Source organism: Mytilus trossulus, chromosome 5 (assembly GCF_036588685.1).
Source record: "Mytilus trossulus isolate FHL-02 chromosome 5, PNRI_Mtr1.1.1.hap1, whole genome shotgun sequence".
NCBI lineage: Eukaryota > Metazoa > Mollusca > Bivalvia > Mytilida > Mytilidae > Mytilus > Mytilus trossulus.
The window spans coordinates 80198075-80225263 of NC_086377.1; the positions used below are offsets into that span (position 1 = coordinate 80198075).

General features: G+C 31.1%; 1 protein-coding gene across 19 annotated transcripts in view; it reads left to right on the top strand.

Moving 5' to 3' along the window:
- The window catches only part of LOC134719192 (CUGBP Elav-like family member 4), a 113579-nt gene extending 86938 nt beyond the window's left edge, over nt 1-26641 (top strand). For 2 of the 19 annotated variants that reach the window (XM_063582184.1, XM_063582200.1), the window contains 12 exons: nt 849-897; nt 14238-14366; nt 15082-15176; nt 16504-16647; nt 17428-17593; nt 17927-18076; nt 18748-18783; nt 19628-19714; nt 20260-20349; nt 22184-22339; nt 23294-23440; nt 26307-26641. In XM_063582184.1, coding sequence (XP_063438254.1) covers nt 849-897; nt 14238-14366; nt 15082-15176; nt 16504-16647; nt 17428-17593; nt 17927-18076; nt 18748-18783; nt 19628-19714; nt 20260-20349; nt 22184-22339; nt 23294-23421 — 1230 coding nt within the window. In that variant the 3' untranslated portion in view covers nt 23422-23440; nt 26307-26641. Of the gene's footprint in view, nt 1-848; nt 898-8561; nt 8776-14237; nt 14367-15081; nt 15177-16503; nt 16648-17427; nt 17594-17926; nt 18077-18747; nt 18784-19627; nt 19715-20259; nt 20350-22183; nt 22340-23293; nt 23441-26306 lie in introns of those variants that run through there. The other 17 variants (XM_063582189.1, XM_063582185.1, XM_063582187.1 and 14 more) reach the window with 17 other exon arrangements.
- The last annotated feature ends 548 nt before the right edge of the window (nt 26642-27189 follow it).

The following is a 27189-nucleotide window of genomic DNA, read 5'->3' on the forward strand; positions in this document are numbered from 1 at the left end:
TATACAAATCCTTGGTGACTAAATAGTAATTTTGAGGGCAGATTGTATACGTTTCTGTTAAATTTAATTACAATTCAATCATATTTAGAACTCATGAAACAACTCTCTGAGGGGTTCATATAATATAGTCCGTTACGAGGCGAAATATCTGCCGCTAAATTCAAAATATATAACTCTATCAAAAACAAATTTCATAAATGACAAAAAGATTAACATGTGAATAGCCAAAGTTTTGATATGTTGGGTGGAGATGCTTATACTAGTATGCCGGGCATACGCATCGGTGTTTAACTGGTTTTAGAGAACTGAACTCTCCCTGCTTGAATCCCGGTAAGTGGAAGAACGGGTACCTGTGGGCTTGCCTGGATTTAGAGAACTGAACTCTCCCTGCTTGAATCCCGGTGAGTGGAAGAACGGGTACCTGTGGGCTTGCCTGGATTTAGAGAACTGAACTCTCCCTGCTTGAATCCCGGTGAGTGGAAGAACGGGTACCTGTGGGCTTGCCTGGATTTAGAGAACTGAACTCTTCCTGCTTGAATCCCGGTGAGTGGAAGAACGGGTACCTGTGGGTTTGCCTGGATTTAGAGAACTGAACTCTCCCTGCTTGAATCCCGGTGAGTGGAAGAACGGGTACCTGTGGGTTTGCTTGGATTTAGAGAACTGAACTCTCCCTGCTTGAATCCCGGTGAGTGGAAGAAGGGGTACCTGTGGGTTTGCCTGGATTTAGAGAACTGAACTCTCCCTGCGTGTTTTAATCTAAATACTTAGTAGAAGTATGTGGAATAACAAAAATGCAATAAGGGAATATTCTCCCTGTTTATTGACTGGTACCTTTTTTATACTTTCAGATGAACCGTCCTATACAGGTGAAACCAGCAGACAGTGAAAGCAGGGCGGGTAAGTGTTCATTTTATGTATTATGTCGGTTCTTCTTAGTGTTCATTTTATGTATTTTGTCGGTTCTTGTATATATAAGTGTTCATTTGATGTATTATGTCGGTTCTTGTTGATTTATGTGTTTAATTGTTCATTTGTCGAAAGATACCAAAGGAATAGTCAAACTCATAAATCGAAAATTAAACTTACAACGCCATGACTAAAAAAGGAAAAGACTTTCAAACTAACAATAGAATACACAATACACAACATAGAAACATATAGACTGAGCAACACCGTAACCCCAACACAAACTGGGGGTGATATCATGTTCTCTGGAAGGGTGGGTAAATCTGCTTCACAAGCGGTTTTTTTTCGCGGGTGTAAAATTTCGCGATTTTCATTGAACAAGGTATACGAAATATTTTAGCGGTTATTATTTTGGCGGATGAAAACTTTTATTAATACCTTTGCATGTACACCTTTAATTTGGCGGAATTTATTTTGGCGATTTTCTTCTATCCGCGAAAATAAGCGAAAATTTACACCTCGCGAAAATAACCCGCTATACGGGTATCACAGCGGCAACGCACGTTGGTTTTTTTTGGGGGGGATTACGAAATGTAGCTACATGCAATATCATTTGTATAAACAACCAGTTTATTTTGAACATATCACTCCAATTTTCCACTATGTTCTCGTGTCAGATGAGGAATCGGTTAGTTTATGAACATATGCAACTCTTGTATATATCTACGGCAACTCATCATTCGGGTCTTCGATCTAAGTGTTTTGTGCATGTTGTTTGTGTTGTTCATATAGAAAAAGAAGTGTTTCCTCATGGTAAATAGGGCTTTCCTTGTTGTATGCTAGCCTGTAAGAACATAAGGGACATCATACAGGTGTAAATGGTAATCATAGTGCACATGTGGCCACGGGTCACGGTACCAGCCGTAATGTTTGTTTTTCTACGAAAATCGGTCAGTTTCCTAATCTGAAAAGTACAGATGTGATTGAAATATATTAATTCAATCGTTCGAGATTAAAAAGCAAACAAAATGTAATGTTTACATAACGGCACCTGCTCTCTGGTTCAAATATTGGTTAACAAAATCAATAAAGTTTATTGTGAATTTACACAAATCTTTACTTATTTGATCGGATAAATATTTACCTTGTAAAATTTGGTAACATTTATATTTAATGGAATATTCTGATTTTTCGCGTTTTGATAAATATTTAGCTCTTAATTATTGCAGTGGGCAGTCCCAGGTTTCGTTAACACATTGTAATAACTGTCTTCCTTTTTTCATTAACACTTAAAGTTAACGTTTATTAACAGTTTTTATAGACCAGAAGCTGAAATAATTATAACAAATAAATAGACGTAGTCCCAACAACGAATAAATACCGCCCAAAATACATCTATAGGTCAACAACCTCGAACAATACAGCAATACAGCAATACGGTAGAGACTACCGAATATAGCTTTTCAACGCCTTCATTTTCGTGAATAATTAAATGTAATAGATGAAAATAAGATTTACCAGCAATGCAAAAACTAATTCAAGAACAAAAAGTTATAAAAATGCAACTGTTTACCAAGTTTTTGCCATGGGAAAGATATGTTAACATATTGTGGAGTTTAACAAGTTTTTTATAGTCTTGTTAGGTGTAGCAAAAGGAACTATACACATATATGGGAAAAAAAACTTTGGTATTATAAAAAAAAAATCTATAATTAAACCGGAAATAAATGTCATAAATAAAGTATATAACGGGTATTCGTAAGAGAGACAGCAAGACAAAGATTTTTTTTTTTATTAAATTGTGCAGTGATATGACTTTTATCTTCGTTCTGTCGTCTGCTTAGCTGCTACATTTTCTAGTAGAAGTGGAACTTCGGACTTCAGATGAGGGTTGCATATAGATGCTGGATTAAGTCGGTGTACTTTGAAATAAACTATAAATAAATCAGAATCCTGTAGCTATTAAAAAACTAAATATTTAAGTGTTGTTGACTTTATCCTGAAGATCCCATTTAAAAAAGCGCCAAGGTGCTTGATACACCCCCATGTAACCCAGTTTTAAAATGTTAAACCAAAGCATCCTAAAGTTACCTTTTGTATTATTGTTATAAGTGTGTCACAAACATAAATTAATTCTTTATAACATTATCACCTGGTGTTCGTATATACCGCCTAAGGTTTCATCTTTTCAAATATTTGTAAACTTTTTCAACCATGAAACTGTTAAAACTTTTTCAAACATTTTTAGTTTTTGGCGGCACATTTAGTTTTTGAGAGACATGTGTTATTTTGGGGGACAGGTGGCTCATTGTTTTGTTAAGGTCATTAGTTGTTTCTTTATTCGGCTTTTATGGTGAAGTGCCGCGTCTTTGAAGAAGAGACCCCCGAATACCCCTTTGTCGTCTGATAGCCAAAATTGTCACAGAAATTGATCTCATTAGAATGTCCACACCTCATTTATTTATTAAGTCATTAGACTAGTATATCTACAATTCATTTGAAGTCAGGGGCTCGTTTAATTTAGCATTAATATTTAATAAGTACTAATTCCAAACGCAATGTTTGGCAGCGAATTCGGTCATTTTTGTCGTTTTTCGTTATCTGCAGAACAGGCTTGAGGTAAATGGCGGTTAATTTTCTCGCTTTAAATAAAATAACTGATAATCATTCGAAAACTTCAAACTTAAAAACGCATGTATTGATTCTTTAATCAATGGTGACACTTATTTTTAAGAGAAACTATAATTTGTTTTTCTTTCTATAAGACATGGATTTTTTTTTTGCAATTGGGTCCAATTAGTCCCCTTTCCTTCTTGTCTGTAATTAATGGTTCCGGGGTCAAAGAGGTCGTATCTCCGGTTCCATGGAATATGTCCTATCAGAAGCAATAAACTCGCCTTGATTGACCGATGACCCATCAATTCAAAACCATGTCCATGGAAATAATAGGTCGGTGCCCTTAGAAATATTCCCAACAACGATACTATCTTGGCAAACTTCGGACGCGTGTCTGGCACGCGACGTCGCGTGCGAAGCTTGTACTTTTTATGGGAACTTTCAACGACACTTTCTTTGTGCATATAAATTATACTTCAACCGGGGGTCATATCTATGACAGCAGTATAATTTCATAAATTGAAATGTAAGCTGCAACAAAGAGATAAAATTCTGATTTCTATGAATACCAGGATATTTTTAGAGAAAGTTTCCAAGGAATTATTCATTTATATAGATAACAATGAGCGTCAAATAAAGACTTTTTCTCAATTTTGAGTGATTGACTGCTTTGACTTGTAATAATAAAATGAAATTAATTCAATGGATTTAAGGTGAAAGAATGCGCCCATGATTTAGATAATTATATTTTCTTTACATATATTTAACAACACTCTTCTATTAAAATACCATCAACATGTCAAATTTATTTCAAGTGATTACACGGTAGCATTTTCATATTATATTTTGTGTCGTTTTTTTCGACTACGTATTTTTTTTAAACGATCGGATTTAAATTTTATATTTCAACAAAATTATGTTATATTTTTTATTTTCCTCATAAGAAATTTAGAGTTATCTACAGAATAAATTACAGTGTACCCTAACAGTGCTAATCATGCTATGAAATTATTTAGATATGACTTTTTTATTCTCATTTATTGTCGCTGCATGCATCTCTCTACAATATTCTTTTATATATTGACTCATAATTGTCATACACAATTTCTTTCATTTATCATTCGCACCGTGCAAATCAATCGTCTCCAACAGACCATAAAATTCATAAAATCATCAGATGCATTTCAATTTAAATTTCAAATCGATTTCTCACCTGCCGGAAATCATAAGCTCCGCCTCTTTTTACCTGTCGCGAGCCAGCCACGTGCCTCACTTCAAATTAAATCCCGTCACCTATGATTGTCAGATTTGAAAGATAACATATTATCAGGTGTTTATCGATTTTTTGACTAATTTCTACAAAATCATAACAAAGCATATGTTTTTTAATGACTTTGTTAATCCGCTTGAATGACCCAACTTTATCACAAAAATCTCTAATGATCTATGGTTAAAAATAAATAATAGCATTATCTTGCATTTCTACCTGGCTAAACAAATCCTGTCTTTTCTCACGATGAAAGGAGCACAGAAAAAAAATGCTGCGTAGCGCTTACTCATTCTTTTCAAACATCCTGGCCGACAAAAAAGATGAAGCAAAGAAAAAAATACTGCTTAATGCTTACTCATTCTTTATTTGAACAAATATTAAAAGTGCCTGGTCGATAAAAGAGGTTAGGCTTATTTCCACAATATCAGTTTCACCAACTCACCTGAACTTTTTTTAAATTAGAAATTGAAAAAAAAGAAGATGTGGTATTATTGCCAAGGTGACTACTCTGCAAATAAGACCCCGGATGACGTAGAAGTAAGCAACTATAGGTCTCCGTATGACCTTCAACAATGCGAAAAAAAACACGAATTAACGAAAAACAAATATACACAGCAACAAACGACAAACACTGAATTACAGGTCCGGTGACTTGGGACATGCACATCAGACTAGAGTTTTGCGGGGTTAAACACGTTTGTGGACAGTTGTATATATATAACAGTACAGCAAACAGACTTTAAAAAAACTATTGAAATTCCATTTAACTTATCAAATTAAATTTCCATTAAAGGCCTTTTTACCAAAATCTTCAAGCAATACAAATGTACAATTGTCTGGTCCGATCCAAAGTTAATAAACTTGTATCTGAAATACAATATAGAGCTTCAGTTCTGAAATAATTTGGTTTCCTTCAAGAATTATATATTTTCAAAAAATACATGCACCCAAATTTTCACTTTTTTAATTATGTTTAAATATTTTTTGCCGTACAAACATTGAGAGCACCAACGTGTAGAACCTGAAACGTCAAACGCCTAAACACAAAACGGTAAAACTATTGAACTTCTAATGTTGAGCACCTAGAACCCAAAACAGACGCTTACAGAACCTTGAACGGTTTAAACATTTGAAGCTGTTATACTGAAATTTGGTTTAGAATTTTGAAAATTACCCAGATGTGAAATAAATGTAGGGTGTCCTATTTTTCGGATAATTAGAAAATTAAAGTATTTTTAGAGCAGTTTTAAAAGTGAAACTCAATTTTATGGCATTCAGTTTTTCATATTCCCATTGCACTTTCAGGTTTCCTTGGTCTATCCATCTGTAAAACTAAAGTCTCACTTTTTGTCGAGCTTTGCATAATTTTTTCTAGTAATTGGCTGCTTTTTATATATTTTATATAAATTTGACCTCGAATTGTATCATCAAAGTCAGGAATAGTTCATTACACTATTTTCATGATTTTTATTGATAAAAAATTGACCTAGAATTGTATCATCAAAGTCAGGAACACTATTTTCATGATTTTTACCATAGTGTGGAAGTCACGCCTTCAAAGTTTTAATCGTTCTTTGTTTAATTTGTCTATTTACTTTCGGGATTTCAAGATAACTCACGCAATATGTCAGATGAAATAAACTTCATTATTCTCTTATCAACAACTTTTGGATATAAATACGAACAGATTTTGTACCGTTTACCAAACAATGAAAAGGTAACACTTTCAAAACAAAAATCCGTTATAGCCTCTAAACCAAATTAAATAGAAAAGTGTGAGTAGCGCGTGCTGGTCGTCACCTAACATCAACACTGTGGCAAACATTACCTTACCCATTGTCAAACGGACAAACAATCCATTAGTACTGATTAGTTAGCAGGTGGCTGCGAACTGACCACTGTGGACTGACAAAAAGTGACCAATGTTACGTCAAAACTCATGACAGATGGCATTTGGAATTGACAGTTCCCAAACCAGACTCTTGGTTAAGAACTAATTTGATTCATTAAAAGCGATAGAAACATTTGAATTATATTTTGAAATTAAGTTATGACAAATAATTAAATAAGACAGTCTTTTTTGACATTTCCCATCAATGCTTTATGATGATATTGAATTATTTTAGGCCAGACAATCGGTACAATTGTAATTTTTAATTTATTCACAAATAAAAATAATGTATTTTGAGATTTTGAGATGCAGTTCATCTATATTCTTCATATTCAAATTAAACCGTCATTTTATGCACTTAACTAACGCTGTCAGTTACATTCGGTGCAAACCAGTTTATTTCTGGATATAAAAAATAAAACTTTATCAATGTTAACTTGATATCAATGGAGTTTTTGTGTGTCCATGTGGGAAGCGGGCTCAAGTACCGTAAAAATTATAAAGACCAAAACTTCATGTTAGAAACCTGCCGGTTAATGAATATTTTAACACACTGCAGATATAAACGATTTTTGATAGAAACAAAATGAAAGACCGTATCATTTTTATCCAGAAAATTAAGAAAATTATAATGTATGAAAAGCATAATAATATCCAGAAGTAATATTAGAGATACGTTGAATATATTATAAGCGTGGGAACTTACTTGTTTATGTAAATTATTAATACCGTACACACGCAATACGGATCAGGTAATAGCAAAAATAACTGTTGGTCAAAAGGCTTCTTGTTACATTAATATGCATAGAGAAATTAATGAATATATTGAAGTATATATCCACTTATTGCAATAATTTATACAGTTAATTATAATCATTGTTATCAAAAACTATCTACGTATCCCCTTTTGATGATATGACAAATAGGGGTGTCTCATTGGGGGTTCCGATTTCGGATGCCGCTTACACTATGAACGTAAGCAATTCTCGTTTTTTTGTCATTTCCCGGGGGCCGCAAGACCTCATTTCCCGTTTTTACGACACAATAATTTGACTTTCACGTATCACGCTTACAAAAAATCTGCAATTCCGCGTCACGCTTAGACCCCAATGAGACCCACAAATAGTATACTTCATGTTACTTACTAGCCCTATACATTAATATGGTGTTTGTCGAAACTTTAAAGAAAGGTAATGCATTGGACTTTTGTGCCAAAAATAGTTGCTAAAATCTGAGATTATAATATTATAGTAGTCTCAGTTAAAATTCATTATTTTCAAGAGAGAAATCTATATGCACATGTTTGTATTATATTTTACAATTGAGCCTAACGCATGTTAAGGAAACCGAAGAAGCATGATTTACAAGTACACATGAAATATATATATATAATCTTTATCTTCATACAATTAAATTAGTAAATCAATTTCTGATGAACTAACAACATGAAAATGAATATCAGATATGTAATAATATCTGCATAAAAACGATTTCATCGATTTAAAATCATTTTGAGAATCATTATCACCTGGTTGCCAAGAAAAACGAAACTGTAAAAACTGACAGGTGTTAAGCAAGAGAATAAACAAAAAAATACAGGTGATTTTATACAAATATATAACCTTCTGGAAACCACCTTGCAAAAAACTAAAAATAGTTTGTAGTAAAAAATATAACAAAGTACAAGAAATACTATCTCATTAATCAAAAACAATCAAATATCCTGTTTACTGACTGTACAACTATATAAATAATTAACTCTATGGAACTTTCATTTCAACTTTCTCTAGTCTGACAGCTTCCAAAGAGGACGAATCCATTTCGACCAATCAAAAGGGGTGTGAAACATTCTTTGTTCGATGGCACGCGACCAGTAAACAAAAGCGATAATGGATTTGCCCATTCAATAATAACGGCAAACCGATTGAATTTACAATCTGTCGGAATATAAAGACTTGGGGTCAAGAAATTTTTGTCATTCTAATTTTTTTCTGTGTACAGGGAACATTTGTAATTGTTGTAACTTTGTCGTTGTGTGGCTTTTCTAAGTGTGTAAAAATCTAGCTGTTTAAAATGGTCGTTGCAGGCGGAGGTATGTCGTTTTAACTAACATTTTAATTTCATCATTTTAATCATTTTCTATTTTTGTATAAAAACTAACAAACTTTGTTTAATTTGTATGTTTGTTTTGTTGCTTATATGAATGTTTATTTATGCTTTGTTTTGTGTATATGTAACTGCACCTTTTGACGCGGAAAATTCTTTTTTGTTTTATTGATTTAGCTTGAAAATATACGATCTAGATAAATAATTGATAATTCCTGACAATTAGAAATTTATTCATTTGAGAACTGAATAGTACCGTACTTCGCAACATTTATTGATCCAACGATTTTTTGAAAATGTAATAAGTAGAATCTCTTTAGGAAGTTCCACTATAAGATAAATGAGTATTTTATCAGATTTTGTATAATATTACAAAAATGTTCTCAATGGGTGCATTTTACGAGTTTAAGGTTTAGGTTTGAATGATAAAATAAGAGAAAACGTGTAAACTCTATAAATATATGCATGACAGTGCATGATGCCACTCACAAAGAAAAGAATCATTATATAAATGCATGTGAATACTCCGATTTTATCTGGTAATTTTTCATCATTATTAAGTTTATCGTTCCCAGCGTGTTTGAAGTTTTACTTCTGAATGATAAACATTTTCAACAAGTGGGGCTCGGCACAGGATCGGGAGTGCTTTTAAGTCCAGACGAATCCCTGCAGGGATAAAGTAAAGATTTCAAAGTGAAAGAGACTGACATTATAAAAACAAACATTTTTCTTAATCGGATTATAGCTAATGGTTTTATCCACGGGATTTTGGGTATTAGAGTACGAAGTAAAAAGAAAACATTTCTATGTCGGATATCTGTTATAGGACTGTAGTAGGAGAGGAATTTTCATACAGTAAGGATTTTACATTGAAAAATAGCCTAGTCTTTCAAATTTGACTAAAACACATATAAATAGGTTCTATCCACCATTTTCTACATAAGAAAATGCCTGTACCAAGTCAGGAATATGACAGTTGTTATCCATTCGTTAGATGTGTTTGAACTTTTGATTTTGCCATTTGATTTGGGACTTTCCTTTTTGAATTTTCCTCGGAGTTCAGTATTTTTGTGTTTTTACTTATCTTTATAAATACCGACAAGAAAAGAGATCATCTTATGTTTAAAAAGAATGTGCAGCAGTGAATCTTTTAATTCTTGATATGAAAAGGAATTTTAAGCACGCTATCTATAATACATAAACTAAGAGAGTTCAAGATAGGGAGTTAAATTAATGATCAGACAAATGGAAAATTCTTGTAGAAAAGAAAATTGATTGGTTTTGGCAGCTGCCAAAATGTTGATGATGGTTTTCGTATGCAGTGCTAAAATCTGAAATTATGGTCGGAAGTAACTTTTGATGTCTGCTCATAAGGAGATTAGGAAATTTAGTAAATTAAATAAGTATGTCAAACAAATTTGTCATGGAAAAAGAGAGAACCGATTTACGCTTAATTTATTTATAATAAGTGTTGAGTGTTTTATCTCATGCACGGGTCATGCTGGCTTTATCTTATCTAGTTCCGTACAAATTGATTAAAATGATGCGAAAAATTACACTAGTTTGGAATAATTAAATTCAATAGATTCGAAAAACGACACACGGACGTAAATTATTCTAGTAATAAATTAAATCAATAGGCATTGTACTTTTTTATTCAACCTTTTGTATAGAGATAATATTCCCTCTACAGAACCCCATTAAAATCGGTAGCAAGTGTCGAAAAAAATAGACGACAGTTGGCCCTCTAATTTAGCCATCTGTTAATGTGTGTTTATTTGTGTATGAATAACCTTTCCGCCGACCTCACAAAGGGGCATTGGTCTATACCTTACACACTTGACAAAGAGGGGTTGGTTTATGCATTACTATTTTTACTTAACCGAAATATTAGATTTAAAATATTGTTTTATAATATGAATACCACATGTTACCGCGTTATGAGGTGCATGTATTTTATAAATTAAAAAGTTTTGAAACTTTTTTTGTCACTGGCTGAGACGTATTTTATGGACCAATGAATTCGCACAAATACGGCAGCTGTTCCGTGTTGTTTTATCATTGTTAAAATATTTCATCTTTGTGTTTTCAACAGAAAATACAAATCATTTAAAAAACAGAAATTAAAATTTCAAAAATTCCGATTAAATTCTGGCAGTCTGGTACATTTTATTACATCTTGTTAAATTTTGATATAAGATGATTTTTTTTCTATAGACGCCCTTATCTTACATTACATAACATTACTAGGAGAGAACACGAGAGAACAAGAGCAATCTTTTCAAATATTTTTTGATAAAATTTGACCTGGATTTTAACTTCTTTGTTTTCGTAGCCACCGGCAGATGATGTTCATGGCAGATGTGCCGATTTTGTTTATGAAAAGGGTATTTGTATAAATCTGGAAGGATATATTTGGAAGTGCGCCACCTCTCTTAAAAGTTGGCCTCGTAAATGAATGTTATTTTATCCAGCGATTCAGTTTTAATTAAACTGCCATTACATCAAGGGGTTTCTGGTTTAACAGAAATTTACTTTTGCTTTTAGTGAAACCAGATGTTTTCATTTTAAACGAGCGGTAAAAATAGAAAAGAATTTTTGATGAATGATCCGGCAAATATGCCCTGTAATTTCAATTTGACGATACCGTAATTAGCCAGGTATAAACCGCGTCTTTTTATAACTTCAAAGTAGCTGCATACGGTTATTGTATTTGGTACTCTGTATGTACAGTAAACTACTAAAACGTCAATGGTATACTAATGTCATTGATGTATTTACTTTAGAATAAAACAACGAGTATCTGGGAAATATTTCAGCATGAATTTTCATGTCTGTACACCTGCAACTTGATAATGGAAATAAGATTTTATAAAATTAAAACTGATAACTTGTGACAATGCAATGCAAAATAAAGGAAACAGGAAGCATTTTGATTTTATCTAATTTGATGCGGTAGAAGCGCGTTTCAAACTCTTTTCTTCTTGAAATATGAAAGGCAGATGTTTGAAAAGCTAAAGAGGAGACGTCACTTTGAAAATATAGGAGTTTTCATCAACAATTTGCTGCGATTTGTACCTGAAAAAGGGATACACACGTAAAACTGTTGTTCTCAGTATAAACAATCTTGAACAAAATCTTTTATTCTCAGTATAAATAAACAATCTTGAACCTCATCAGAATCCTTCATGCTATCTCTACAAGTCTTTGATTTATTGGAACGAAATATCAAAATCTGGCTGACGTAAATAGTTGGTTGCCGATCGATCGCCTGGTACTTTAAGATTATAATGACTTTCACTAGCTTCCCTTAACTCAATCATTTCTTCATAGATCGTTCTTTTTAGACGTGACCACCGTTAATGGGATCCGTCGTTGTCGTCTTGAGGCCCTGGTTACATTTATTTTATAGAGGTTTACGACGGGATGTAGAAATAATATGCAAATATGAAAACGCAGTGTTACCAAATGTATGCTCGAGAACAACAGTTTGTGAAAACTTACAATGAACGTAGATATGTTATTGGAGTGTTTTATTAAATAGATATACTATGAAACTGAGGAAACTTATTTAAAAGACCGTTGTTGGTCTTAGTTGCGTACATTCATTGGGTGGGAGTTTTACGTGTATAATTCCGTTAGGTTATGCTGGTGCTCGCATTACCATGTTCTATTTCTCGCTTGTATCCAAGCACTTGTTTGATTAATCTTTGAGACAAATATAAACTTTTGTTAAAGGATCGAAATATAGATATATACGAACACATTAAACCCATTTGTCAAGTTTAGATCTGAAAATCAAAGAATATTGACTTTGTACCTAAAATACCCCCGTATCGACCCTCGGTATAACGGAACCATTCCATCACTGGATAATAAACCGTATTGATTTTTCGGAACCAGATCAATTCTTATTCCCAAAGCCGACTCGGAAATTATAATGCTTCTGGGTTTGACAATATTGCATCCAAACTAATGAGTCATTGATTTGTACAACGCACAATTACGGTCTCAAAACCATTAAATCAGTAAATGTCACACACAATAAGGGTACCTGTGTCTTTTCTATTTTAAATATTCGAGATGAATAAAAATCGTTTATTTAACATGGGCAAATGTATTAAACAAAAGAGATCATTTTGAAATCATATAACAAATATAAATAGACTTAATATTTGTTAAGTAAACTTTAATGATTGTTTTTCTAATTGGTACTAGTTATTAAATCTTATACATTTTTTAGGGGGTTTATACGCTCATTATTTTTTTGGATTATCAAATATGTTGGCCTTTATCGTCACTGAAGAGACATTTGTTGTCGAAATGCGGGAACTGTTGAAGTAACATAAGTACCGTAGTGTCATTACAGTTTCTTAAATATTCTCAATATTATCATGAAATGCAATTATAAGGGCTCAATGTACTTTCAAGTTAAACGTCAACTTTTTTCAATAAATGAATCCCATTAAATGAGACAATAAGTTACAGACTGCTGTCATGGAGATTGTTTTCCAAATAAAATCGTTCTGTCTTTATAGATATTAATGACATAAAATTTCGCATTATTTACTAAAATGAAACTTGTCAAACCAAAACAGCAAGAAGTATACAATTCACATGAGTTAGATCCTCAGACGTAAAGTTAAAGTTGGTCTCATTTTTGAATAAGTATCTAAGTAGTGATAGTAGACAATGTATCATGCTTTTTTTTTAAAACATAGTTGAAGGTCGTATTGTGTTGCTTTTAACTCTGGTTGATAGTTGTTTCATTGACAATCATATCGCATCTCGACATTTTTATCAGTTTTACCAGACGGACATTGTATCCATTTTTATTTTTGGAAAGTGAAATAATCAATGAAATGTTTTATGAGAAATCTGTCGTGTCACGCGCATCTTTCATCACTGAAAGTGAATGGAGGTAAAATGGAACTCGAGGAATGGAATATTTCCAACGAACCAATTACTTCTTATCAATCTCTGATTCATTCGTCAAGTCTCGGTGGTTATCGATTGCCCCTGTGTATATCTTCTCATTAAGACAGAATAATTGGCAAATTAATCAATAAATTGATTACATTTTTACATCATCAACCTCTTTGCATTGTGAATACAGGTGCTTCTCTAGTTTATAGTGTATCATAGTGCGCTCTTATTATAATCAATGGCGGACGGTATAAAACCGATTTGCTAAACAATCAGACCAATTTATATTTCCATTTATTCCTGAAAACATCTACTGAATATTTTATGTTAAATAAATATACGTAGATCGATTGGAATCGATTTAAATTGTGTTATATAAATATTAAAAATCTTTGTCGTGATTGATACGGAAAGTCGGTGTTATTCCGTCTCTGCTGTCATATTTCTATCTTTTTCATAACACGAAGTTCAGTGAGCGGTGATTTACAAATTATTTTATTCGAAGAAAATATTATTTTACAGAAGATAAAAAACTTTTTGTTGGTATGTTAAATAAGCAACAGACAGAAGACGATGTAAGACAGTTATTCCAGCCATTCGGAACAATAGAAGAATGTACAATCCTGAGAGATCAGAATGGTAACAGTAAAGGTAATAACTTGATATCTAATATCTCCTGTAATAATAAACTTCCGGTGTTCATTTCTCATATGTATCGGTTTTATTCTTATTCTAAACTTAAAGTTAAACTCAAAAGTGTTTTCAGTGGTGTTTATATGACTTTATTTCTATTTGATAGTTAAAATAAAATTAAAAAAAATATTGAGATATTTTGTGAAATATTTTATTGTAATTTTTAAGAATAAAATTTTGACATGTATAAACTCATTATCTAAAAAATGACCAGGGTAGTGTTATATCATGAGATTTTGCACAGCTGCCAATCACTATTCCAAAAATTTATATTTCTGACAAATTCATTTATTAAATTGCCAAACCTGCTAGTTTTAGTTACTTTACCTTTAAATCAAATCATTTTAACAGGAGTTTTAAAAAAAAACCTAGATATAAAAAGTCATATTGTGTTGAACAAATCAGCTGTACAAAGCTTCTGTCCAAAAGAGAAAAGGTATTAGGAATTTCTTTCAGTAACAATTGTTTTGGATTGTAAATCAATTAGTTGATGGATGATTGTGAAAACTAAGAAAATTAGATTTGGAAAATTTAATATTACATCCTAAGAAGGGAAGAATAACTCATGGAGACCAATTCATCCTTCAAAGGCTTATACAAATCAATAATATTCTGTGAATATTCCTGCAGAAATGAGAAATGGTCAATAAAATTCATCATCATTCTATTATAGGTTGTGCATTTGTTAAATTTACAACAGCAACAGAAGCCCATTCAGCCATTAGTGCTCTACACGGAAGTCAGACTATGCCTGTAAGTTATAACAATGTATGTCATATTATTGGACTGTTTGCTCTGTTTAAGATATACATGACTTTATAAAGTATAACAATGTTTATACTGTCATATTACTAGACTATTTGTTCTTTTAAAGATATGAGTGACTTTATAATAAAATGACCTTATTGAAAGCCATGTTTTTTTCAAAACTAATATCGACTTATTTCATTCTTTTATGATTTCTATCATTTTTTATGATTTCTATCATTTTTTTATGATTTCTATCATTTTTTATGATTTCTTTCATTTTTTTATGATTTCTATGATAACATAAGTAGCCTATATAAATCAAATTACATAATTTATTGGTTTTTTTTTTAAGATATAAATGACTTTTTGATAAAATGACTTTTTTGAGCCATGTCAAGTTTGCTCTTTTCCAAACTAAGTTCTATATATTTATTTCGTTCTTTTAGGATTTCTATCATAAAATATGTAGCTGATATAATTCTATTTATTTTATTCTTATATGATTTATATCGATAAAACATGGAGGTTATAAATTCAGAACTTGTTTATGGTTTACAACTTATATTTAACATTTTTTATATTACCGAATTTCAGAATTTGTTTATGGTTTACAACTTATATTTAACGTTTTATATTACTGTAGATTAGTGCACAAAGTGCATACCTAAACCTACTTGATAAACCACAAATTATCACTGCTAGAATGCAATTTATGTTTTACATCAACAGGAAAACTAATTAGGAGAAATAATTAGATTAGCTAACACATGGGAGGGTTTTAAACCAGAAATCATCATCTATTAATTAACATGATTGAGAAAACTATTTCTGGGATGCAAAAAATTGTAAATCTTCATGGGTAATTTCTTTGCCTTATAATTTATCCAGCATTAGCTAGAATCAGGAGGGATACATACATTGTATGATTTTACTTATTGTATATTTTCAAGATTATCAAGAACTTTTTTGATTTTTGAAGAAATAGTTTGTTGTGCTTCTTTAATGAAAATGAAGTTATTCTTATTAATGAATTATTTTCTCTAAAACTATTTTTTTTTAGTTTATACTAAGTTTAGGATATTTGAAAGAGGATTAATTTATGCACATTTTGTTGATCCCTAAGTTAGCACTGTGAACTTTTTTCTTTGTTATTCATGTATTACTGACTAATATTGAAGAAAATATTTAAAAGAAAGTGTTTGATCAGTTGAGTTTAAACAAAATAAACTAAAAGAGGATTTAAATAGGAAGTTTAACCAAATAACCTAAAACAGGTAAGAAACTAAAAAGAGAATTATATGAAGACATGACTTTTAATCTTTGGCATATATTTCTATTTATCTAGGGTGCATCATCTAGTTTAGTAGTTAAATTTGCTGATACAGAAAAAGAAAGACAACTCAGACGTATGCAGCAGATGACTGGTCCCTTGGGTCTTCTGAACCCTTTTGCAATTTCCAATCTTGGTGCTTACGGAGCTTACGCTCAGGTATGGTAGTATTCATTAAACTTACAATACATTTGTGGTAAAGATAAGTTTGAAACAATTTAGAGACATTACTTGATGTCTGTATTAGTGTTTTTTGTTTGGAGATATTTCTCTTCAATGCAAATAGTTTCCATCCATTTAAGGTGGTACCTAACACTACAGGGAGATAACTCTATAAAATCAGCTAAACGTTTTAATTACGTTGTGTTGTTAAGGGAAAAATAAGCTTTTCAAAGATCAAAATAAGTTTTTGTCAATCTGCTATATAACCAGTGTAATTTTTCTGATATAACTGTTGGTTCAAATTTTTTGAAATTTTTATATTTTTGTCAAAGGATCAAAGTAAATACTTTGTCAAAAGTTTAAGAAAATTAAACGAGCCAAATTAATTTTAGTTAAAGTGTTGGGTATATAAGCATATATTTATTTGTGTTTGCCAAATTTAAAAGGACTTACATGTTTAAAGTAACAATTAATAAATTTGTATATCTGGGAAAGAACTGAACTAATTAAATAATTTTGTGGATCTTTCTTTTCACTTTTATTTTTTCATATTTACAAATTCAGTTACCAAATTTACAATTAACATCTATTCAATTACAATTTAACATCTATTCAATTACAATTTAACAATTACAATCTAGCAATAACTATTGAACATTATTACAATTAAAAGATTCTTGATTACAATTACAATTAACAATATTACAATTAACATTATTACAATTACAATTATTCAGTTACAATTAACCTTAATAATATTACAATTTATCATTCCAGATTCCACAACAACAAGCAGCACTGATGGCTGCTTCACAAGGAGCTTACTTGGCTAGTCCAGTGACCTCCCTGGGTCATATTCCACAGATTGGGGCGCTGGCCGCACCCAATGGTATCTCTACCAATGCACTGACCCCAACTACCGCCACACTGGCTCTTTCTAATGGTATGTCTGGTTTTTTTTAGTTAATTGAGGCACTTATTTTATTAAAATTTAATTTCAATATATTTAAAATAATTGTTTTAGAAGATTTTCATGCCTTTTTAATTTAAGTAATTTGTTTTATATATTTAATCCTTTTTTTTTATCAAGTCAAGTTTGTTATAAAAGAATAAGTGTTTTTCAACCATCAGATAGTTATTTTGAAACTTACTAAAATAATGTATAATACAATTTCTAATCATACTTTTTAGGTTGTAAAAAAACTGCCTTCACTTAGCTGTGTTAATACTAGGAGGTTAGCTTAAATCAATTCAGATAATTTTGTTTGTATTTTAGGTGCTGCCACCTTAAATGGTGCCCCTCCCAGTGTTTTGTCCCCCACATCAATGGCAGGTTTCCAAATGCAACAGGCTAATGGACAAACACCAGAGATTTATGCTAATGGTATACCTCACTATCCTGGTGAGTGCCAGCTTGTTGATATAGGTATGTTGTATTCATTCACTCACTTTTATAATTTATTATCTCCCTTTAATATATCATTATCTCCCCTTAAAAATAAGCTGTCATTTTAAAATTGTAGATAATATACTATTTTAATCTACATTTTAATCAATTATTTAGATTAAGAAAATTCAAACACAAAAAGATAAAAACAGAAATGAAAACATTTGTTTGATTTTCTGTATGTAAGAACTTTATTCCCCCCCTCTAATCATGCTAATTATTAGTGAGAATATTATCAGTCCAAAAATCTTGAGAACCATTAATGAAATAATCAGGATTCTCCCCCATATAACAACAAATGACATATATGTGTAAATATATTCTTTCTACAAATGTATTATATGTATAATAAAATAGAAAAAATATTGTGCATTCTTTTATAAAATTAATTTATCAGAGTAACCTCCCCTTATAAAGCAAAATTTAAAACTTTTTGAATTGTAAAACCAACTAATCAGTATTTGTATTCATAAGATAAAATAACTATTTATAAATGTTGAGTCTCACAAGATATTTCATACTACTGTAGCATCATAATTTGCCTATATCATTAAAATGTTTTGATCAAAGATGGCAAACAAAACCTATACTACCTTAACCTAGAATAAATTTGAACACATTATGATTTTATCCTTTTTTCCTCAATGTAGGTTATGACCCGCATTCACACTTTCAGACGTTGACAGGTATGTATTATAGCTCACAATATAACAGAAAATGGCAGCTTGTTATATAGGGGAGATAACTCACTTTTACACTTATTGTATAAAGGGAGATAACTCATATTTACACTTAATTATATTTCTCAAAAGTCAAAAAAACTATAAAAAAGAATAATATCAAAGTGAATTTGAATTTTCTGCTCTTGAAAATAAATTTACAATATAAGGTGTGATACTTGAAATTTTATGTTTACTGCTTCATTTCAAAATCTACTTTATTGTTTGTTATAAGTGAATTCCTAACCTATTGTTGAATATTGGAAAAATCCATGGCATTGATTTCAATTCAAACCTGCTTTTACACTAGCACCCATTACATGCCATTACACTGCTTACTTGGTTTCATTCAATTTAAACATTTTCCAATCAATAATTTCAGCGAATAAAGTTTGCTTTCTTATGCTTTATTTATGTATATAGTCTTCAGCTTGCATGCTTATATATCATACTTATAACCTGCATATTAACTTATTTTAAAGTAGTCAAAAGTTTTAGCGAAAAAAGATTTGCTTCATTAAATTTACATTAACTCTAAATCTTTTATTCTACCATTTTCTTCTATTATGATTACATTTGAGTTCTGTACATAACATACTTATTCAATCTATTATTATTTTATTGATTCTAACTAAGCTACTAATTTTATATTTAGTTTAATATAAATATTGCTTCTTCTAATCTAGTTACTTTCAATTAAGAACATTGGTTTATTTCTTACTTTCGACATCTAGTTATTTCTATGCTTGCCTAACCCTGTTTAGTTATTTTTGCATGTGCTAACAGCTTGGACTAACCTTTTATTTTCTAGCCCGTAACATTTCTCTACCTGTTACAGCCCAAGTAGCCAATGGTGATCCAATCCAGGCATATGCTGTCCAAGCTTATCCAGGAATTGGTAAGTTTATACTCAAGGTTAACAGATAAAACTGGTTTTCAGTTCAGGAACCCAATTTTTTGTCTACAAAATTGAATGAATGTTTATCTTGGATTGAAGAAAAATTGTATATTCATCAATATTTTCTATTCATGGTTTTGCCAAAGTCTGTTTTCAAGCTTTTGTAAGATAAAACATCAATATGGCTGAAAGGAGATATTTGCTTTATATTGAGGACACAGCAACCCATCAACACTGAAAAACAAAAATACAACAAGAGATCAACAATGTCTTCAGCAATAAAATCATTAGTCTATAAAATTTACAATGCCAAAATCAAAAGACAAAAAGTCTTTAGAACATAAAATGTTTTGCCATCAACACCAAATTTTCCAAAAGACAAAAATCAATTAGATGTTTAAAAGAGTCAATTACTGATAATGAGCCAAACATGGACATGTGAATGGTTTTAGTGTTTTAAACTTATTATTTCATTTGTTCAGAAATTAAACTGTTATACTTCAAAAAGTTTCTAAATATTGGACTTTCCGTTTTATTTCTAATAGATATGAATATTTCAGCTTACCCAGCTTTTGGGGCAATCCAGCAGACTCTTGCAGCACAAGCCGCATTATTACCAACGGCTCAGAAGGAAGGTAAGTCATTTTCTTTATTGTGAATTATCTCCCCTTTGATCATTTGAAATTGGAAAAAGTATGTAAATAACCTCCCTTTGATCATCAAAAATTACAAAAAATGAAGATTATATTAATCTTTCTGAAATAGATTGAGAATAAGGGAAAATTATTGACATCTGTTAAACACTTTCCTATGAATTATTTAAGTTATCCCCCCTTTATCAGCAAATAAGCCAGTAGTCAAATATTTTATTTTTTTGGAAAAGTAAAGAACAAATGAAGAATGAAAGTTATTTCAATGATAATGTAGAAACTAATTAATTGTCCATAACAGAAAAAGGAAATTTAAGCTGATTCAATTCTTTGACACCATCATTAACATGTAGTTTGTTTGAATTTGTAATGAAAAAACCTATATGTCACAATGTCAACTGGATGTAATGTTGTATTTGAACTTTGTTATAATGTTTAATGGTGCCAATGTTTGAGTGTGGGTTTGTGCATGCTAATGTTTCTACTCTGTAACTTTATGTACAACACAATTACACAGCACTTATCTTGGTTTCTAGAAGAAGAAATTTAATTTGTATAACTCATTAAAAAATCAGTTCAGAGACCTAATTGGTAAAATAAATGAAACTACAGACATTTTCTCACATTTTAAAGCTATAAATCTGTCACAAAAGTCAAGATGCCAAATAATTTAGTGTATTTAGTTTACAAAAGAAAATCAACTTTTTGACAAAGAGAAAATGAAAGCCTCATTTTAAATATTCCAGTAAGAAAACAAGTTGATAAAAGATATGCACTGTCATCAAAGAACAATGATATTATTTTAAAACTCACTACAAAGGGTAGATTTTTTTCAGAGATAATTGATAAAACTACATTTTATATACATGTATATAGAAATTAACACTCACTAACTTCTAGTTGTCATAGTAACACTAACTTCTAGTTGTCATAGTAACACTAACTTCTAACTGTCGTGACAGAGTCTTTCAAGTTTGTTGTACAGTATTTGCATATTTGATACAAGGATCGTTACAAAGTATGATCAGATTTTCATATTTTGAAACAGTTCATGTTATATTTAGGTTTCACTGCAGTCTTATAACCCATGAAATATTACCAGCCCTACAATTCCAGCTTCCATTTCTTAGTAAAGTTATTGCTATCCCGATTGATTAAAAGATTTACCAGGGCGACTGTATCATCATCCTACAAAATCTTTGAAAAATTACTACCTTACAATGGCTTACATGAAATTCCTGAAGAACCATGGTTGATAATCAGAAAAGATCAACTGAAACTTCTTAAAAAAGCTTTTTACAACCCAAAATAGATATAAATCTACAAAAAAGTACTTTTATTTCTTCAATTATTTAATATTTTTCATCCATCAATGATAAAGTCCCTTTTCAATCATTTAACCTTGCTCCTACAGAGGTGTTTTACACCCTTGACTTCCACAGTGGGTATGGCCAGGTTGATAAGACAAGTAATACTCTGCCCTTGACTTCCACAGTGGGTATAGCCTGGTTTATAAGACACGATGTTCCCTGTCCTTGACTTCCACGGTGGGTATAGCCTGGTTGATAAGACAAGTAATACTCTGCCCTTGACTTCCACGGTGGGTATAGCCTGGTTGATAAGACAAGTAATACTCTGCCCTTGACTTCCACGGTGGGTATAGCCTTGTTGATAAGACAAGTAATACTCTGCCCTTGACTCCCACGGTGGGTATAGCCAGGTAAGGCCCAGGTTTATAAGACAGGTGATTCCTATGTTGTCTATACTGTAGTATTTGACTCTGTTGTGAACCCGTTTTAATTCTGTATATACCCAACAGTTATACTTACAGGTCCAGAGGGTTGTAACCTGTTCATCTACCACCTGCCACAGGAGTTCGGAGACGCAGAACTCGCTCAGATGTTCATGCCATTTGGAACAGTTATCAGTGCTAAAGTTTACGTTGATCGTGCTACTAATCAAAGCAAATGCTTTGGTAAGAATTCTGATACTTAAAAAGGGGGGGATCAATGAATGTGTTTGTAGATAGATGTTTTTGTGTTCTGTTAAATTGTTCCTTTTAAAATTGTTATACAATGATGACTGATGTACCCATATTTTGACTATTTATTTATTGTGTGAAAAATTAGGAATTTGATATACATTAATGGGGGTGGGGGTTGTAGTCTGTTTGTTGGGGTTAGGTGAAGATTTTGTGTTGGGGGAGAGGATATACTTTGAATGGGATGAGTAAGGATTAAGTCTAAATTTTGCAATGGAAAAGGTGATAACTTTTAAAGGAATGGGGGTTGGAATCTGTTGGTTATAGGCTTGAGTTAAGTTTTAGTGTTTGAGGAGGGGATGGGGGGGGGGGGGGGGGGGGCTTGCTTTCTTTCAAGATACTACCATTCATTCATTATTTTCAAAGTTGGAAAAAGAATGTGATTTGTTCAAACAAGGATACTATAGGGAAGAGTTAGATGATTTTTAAGTTTGAAGACGGACCTTGAAAAGGGGGGGGGGGGTGATTTTTATTAGAGTTTGAAATCAGAATTAGATAAAGAAGTGAGTAGATGTTGATTTTAAAGTTTGGAGACGGGATTGCAGGAGAGAGGATATTTGCAGATCACTCATAGATGTTCAAATTATACAATACTTTTCTTGCTGCATACTTTATTTTATTTCTTTACTCGTGAAAGTAAATTATTGTAGCTAAGTAAACAAGATTTTCATTTTTAAAAAGATGTTTCAGACTTTTCTTTCAGCTTCAATTACTATGAAAATTTCTCTTAACAAATCATGTTCACCATTATATGCAGATAATGTTTTCAATGCATCACACACTTTTTCTTGTTTAAATTAAAATTTTGAAAATGAGTTCCTTATACAAAGCGTGACAAATTGCTGGAATTTGGTGTTAAAACCTCATCATTAATTGACTTTTTTTCAGGATTTGTCAGTTTTGATAATCCAACAAGCGCTCAGGCTGCTATCCAGGCTATGAACGGATTCCAGATTGGTATGAAACGTTTGAAGGTACAGCTGAAACGCCCAAAGGATGCCAACAGACCATATTAGACAGCAATGTTCTTAATCGGTAGGTATAATATTAGATGTTTTCACTTAAAATGTTTACTAATTATGCTAAATGTTTTTTGAAAAGATTTTGGTTTTTATGAGTCCAAAAATTCTTTATTGGGAAAACCAGTGTTAATTTATGGTTTATCTTAACACAAGAATTTAGTCCTTGATTAGTGGGTGAATACGGCAAAATCTCTCTGAAGTATAATACTCCTAGATTGGAAATTTATTTTCTTATTGCGACAAAAAGAACTATTGAATTTAGTTTATTAAAAAAAAAAAAAGACATACAATTCAATATGTAAGTTTATTCTTTAAAATAAGACATACTTTTCAATTCAGTTTATTTTTGGAAAAAAACCCTGTACTATTCAATTCAATTTATTCTTTAAAAAAAAGACAACCGTACTATTCAATTCAGTTTATTCTTTAAAAAAGATGTACTTTTCATTCAGTTTATTCTAAAAACAAAGCATACTGTTCAATTCAGCTTATTCTTTAAATAGAAGGTACACTTTTCTTTGTGTGGTAACATTTGATCACATGATCGCTTTCCCTATTCTGTAACATTTGATCACATGATATTCCCCTATTCTGTAACATTTGATCACATGATATTCCCTTATTCTGTAACATTTGATCACATGATATTCCCCTATTCTGTAACATTTGATCACATGATATTCCCTTATTCTGTAACATTTGATCACATGATATTCCCCTATTCTGTAACATTTGATCACATGATATTCCCCTATTCTGTAACATTTGATCACATGATATTCCCCTATTCTGTAACATTTGATCACATGATATTCCCCTATTCTGTAACATTTGATCACATGATATTCCCCTATTCTGTAACATTTGATCACATGATATTCCCCTATTCTGTAGCACAACTGGACAAGTCCAAAACTTCAGGACATGTAGGGGTTACAGGATAGTAATAGAAAAATGTGTAAGTGGGTGAACGGTGTTGGTCGGTTGTAAAAGGTGTTAGATGAATCTTTCGTGTAGTATATCTGGTGAAAATTGTTGCTTCTTGGTATTAATCCAATTGTATGGTGTTCAAGATTATTTTACCATCAGAAGTCACATGACCTGAGTTTGACAAGTCACATGGTTTAGAACATTGTAGTGAGATGATGATAAATAAAGAGCACTGTTTCATCTTTTTTATGTAGGAGACCTAATCTTCAGTGTAATAGTTAGAACTTTTTCCCCTTTATATTAACTTCAGTAAAAAAAAATCATAAAGTCAAATACAGAATTAACATTTTTAATTAATTTTAAGCATCTTATTTTCAAAAACATATTTTTCTTTGGCCTTTTTCAATTGTAACATTCTTGCACTGGGAGGTTTTTATAACAAATTATTTTCACTTTTTTCTACTTACAGAAATTACATAAATAGATTGAATTTATTTTTTTTAAAGTATTTAGTTTTTTACGGAAAATTATGTAAGGGTAATGATTCTCTTGGCCACTTGTTTCACATATTTTCCCGGATATTTTGGTGTAAGGTGGCCACTTGTTTTAATATTTTCCCCCATATTTTGCTGTAAGGTGTCATCATTCCTACAATGTTATATTTTCCCCCTATTTTGGTGTAAGGTGTCATCATCTCTACCATGTTATAAAGGTGACGGATATCAGACCATGTGACCTTTGATTGTTATTTACAATAAAGCTGTACATAAGAGGAAAGAATGACGGTTTCTTATTAATCAGAATTATGAACATTAATTGCTCAAAATTCAAAAGATTTTTGCTGGTTTTTATACATGAACTTCTATTTTAGATTTTCGAAAGGAAACCAACAACTATTTTTTTTTTCGAAAATCAGAGACCGAGGCTAAAAACACAATATTTGAGTTAAATAGTTGATAATAAAATTGTCTTCATATTAAAAAAAAGTTAGATTTTTATTTCTGTGTCATTTAGTCCTTCTAATGTCAGCTATTGTTGATAAAACATATGATTTCTAAAATATTTTGATTAACTGTTTAAATCTTCTCATTGGTAAACATTTTAAAAGGAATGTTAAATATTGTCAGAAGAGAAGATTTAAACAATGGATATTTAGATCTTGCAAAAGATATTGGAGTTAAATCTGTAATATATGTTCTATTTATAGAAAAACCTGGTTAGCGGCACCAAATATATTGCCAAATTTAAAATTAAAAAAATTATTACAGATTTATTCAGAAAATGTCTTCCAACTTTTTTTCAATGTTCTAATCACTAAGATTTAGTTGGTCGACGTGAGCATTTTTATAACACCCAATTTTATTTCATTCACGGCTTTGTGGTCACAATATTTTTTTTCAATTTTTTTTAGATTTTTTTCATATAAATTTTGTGAAGTTTTGATATTGTACATATTTTGTGAATTTTTGCATGTTGATATCATTAATAGAAAATTAACACTTTTAAAACTTTCAAAATATTAGATATTTGAAACTCTTATAATAGATACTTTTTTCCTTCTCTTTATTTGTTTAATATTTCAGTACCGGTACATAATTTTAATGAAATATTTCCTATTTCCTATTTACACTTTTAATGATTTCTTGCTTTGTTTCAGCCTTGCATCCTAAAATTACCCCAGATAATTCTACATGTTGATATTTAGTCACTTTTACATTTGTTTTCTTTTCATGGAGATAATGTTATTGTGTACACTTTGACATGTTTATACAAAAGACATTTTGAGAAAAAAGTATTTCTAACCTGAACTTTAAGCAGAATAACCATTAAACATTTTCCGAGGATTTTTATTGTGTTAAGCACATCTTATACCTGCTTACATAGTAACATTTTGCTTATGAGTCTAAATTATTCAAACATGATTCTAACAAGTTCCTTTTCTCTTCCAGATACCCCAAATGGGACCCCAATGGCACAAGAGTACTTAAGAAGAGGCCTAATACCAAGGTTATTGGTTTGTTTCCAGTTACGGAACAAATTTTGTATATAGACCCTTATTTTTCACGAACGAAATCCCACCATTGTAGGTTTTGTAAATACATAGAATAGATATACTTAATTTATTTATCTTAGCATTTAGTCCACCTTAAATTATTAATTTGAATACAATTCAAAGTTTGATTTTTTATCATACCTTCTGTAAGCATACAGTCTTGGTGATTTTTAGAAGTATAACATGTTAAATTAAGCTAAGTAGATGTATTGGCAATTGGTATTGTAAAAAGATAGAGAGAAGAAACATACCAAATTTCAAAATTTAATGCTGGGTATATACAACCAAATACAGTATGTTTTTTAAACGTGAATGAACAATTTAAAACATTTTATAGATTGTGTGCTTACAGAGGTGGACAAAAAAGATTCTATTTTAAGAATTGTTATGAATATTTATAAGGAGATTACTATTTGTTTATTTATTATGATGTTAAAAATTGATAATATTTATATATTTTACAATCTTTGTTAAAGTTCATGCCCTCTTCAAGCAGAGTTTAGATGGATTAAGTTCTTAAGACATTCCATTTTTATATTGGTATGTAAAATCTGTGAAACAGTTCATTGTTATGGAGTAAAATTGTGTATTTGTAAAGATGTATCTATCTTTTTAAACTCGTGTGAGACATACTTTTCTATTGGTTGTTGTCTGTCACGTGACACATTCATTGTTGTCATGGTAACCAAGGCATTTAGGATGTATTAGATAAGATGATTGGTCAGTTTATTTATTTTTTGTGACTATGGTAACACCAAGTGTTGAATGTTGTTGTTCAA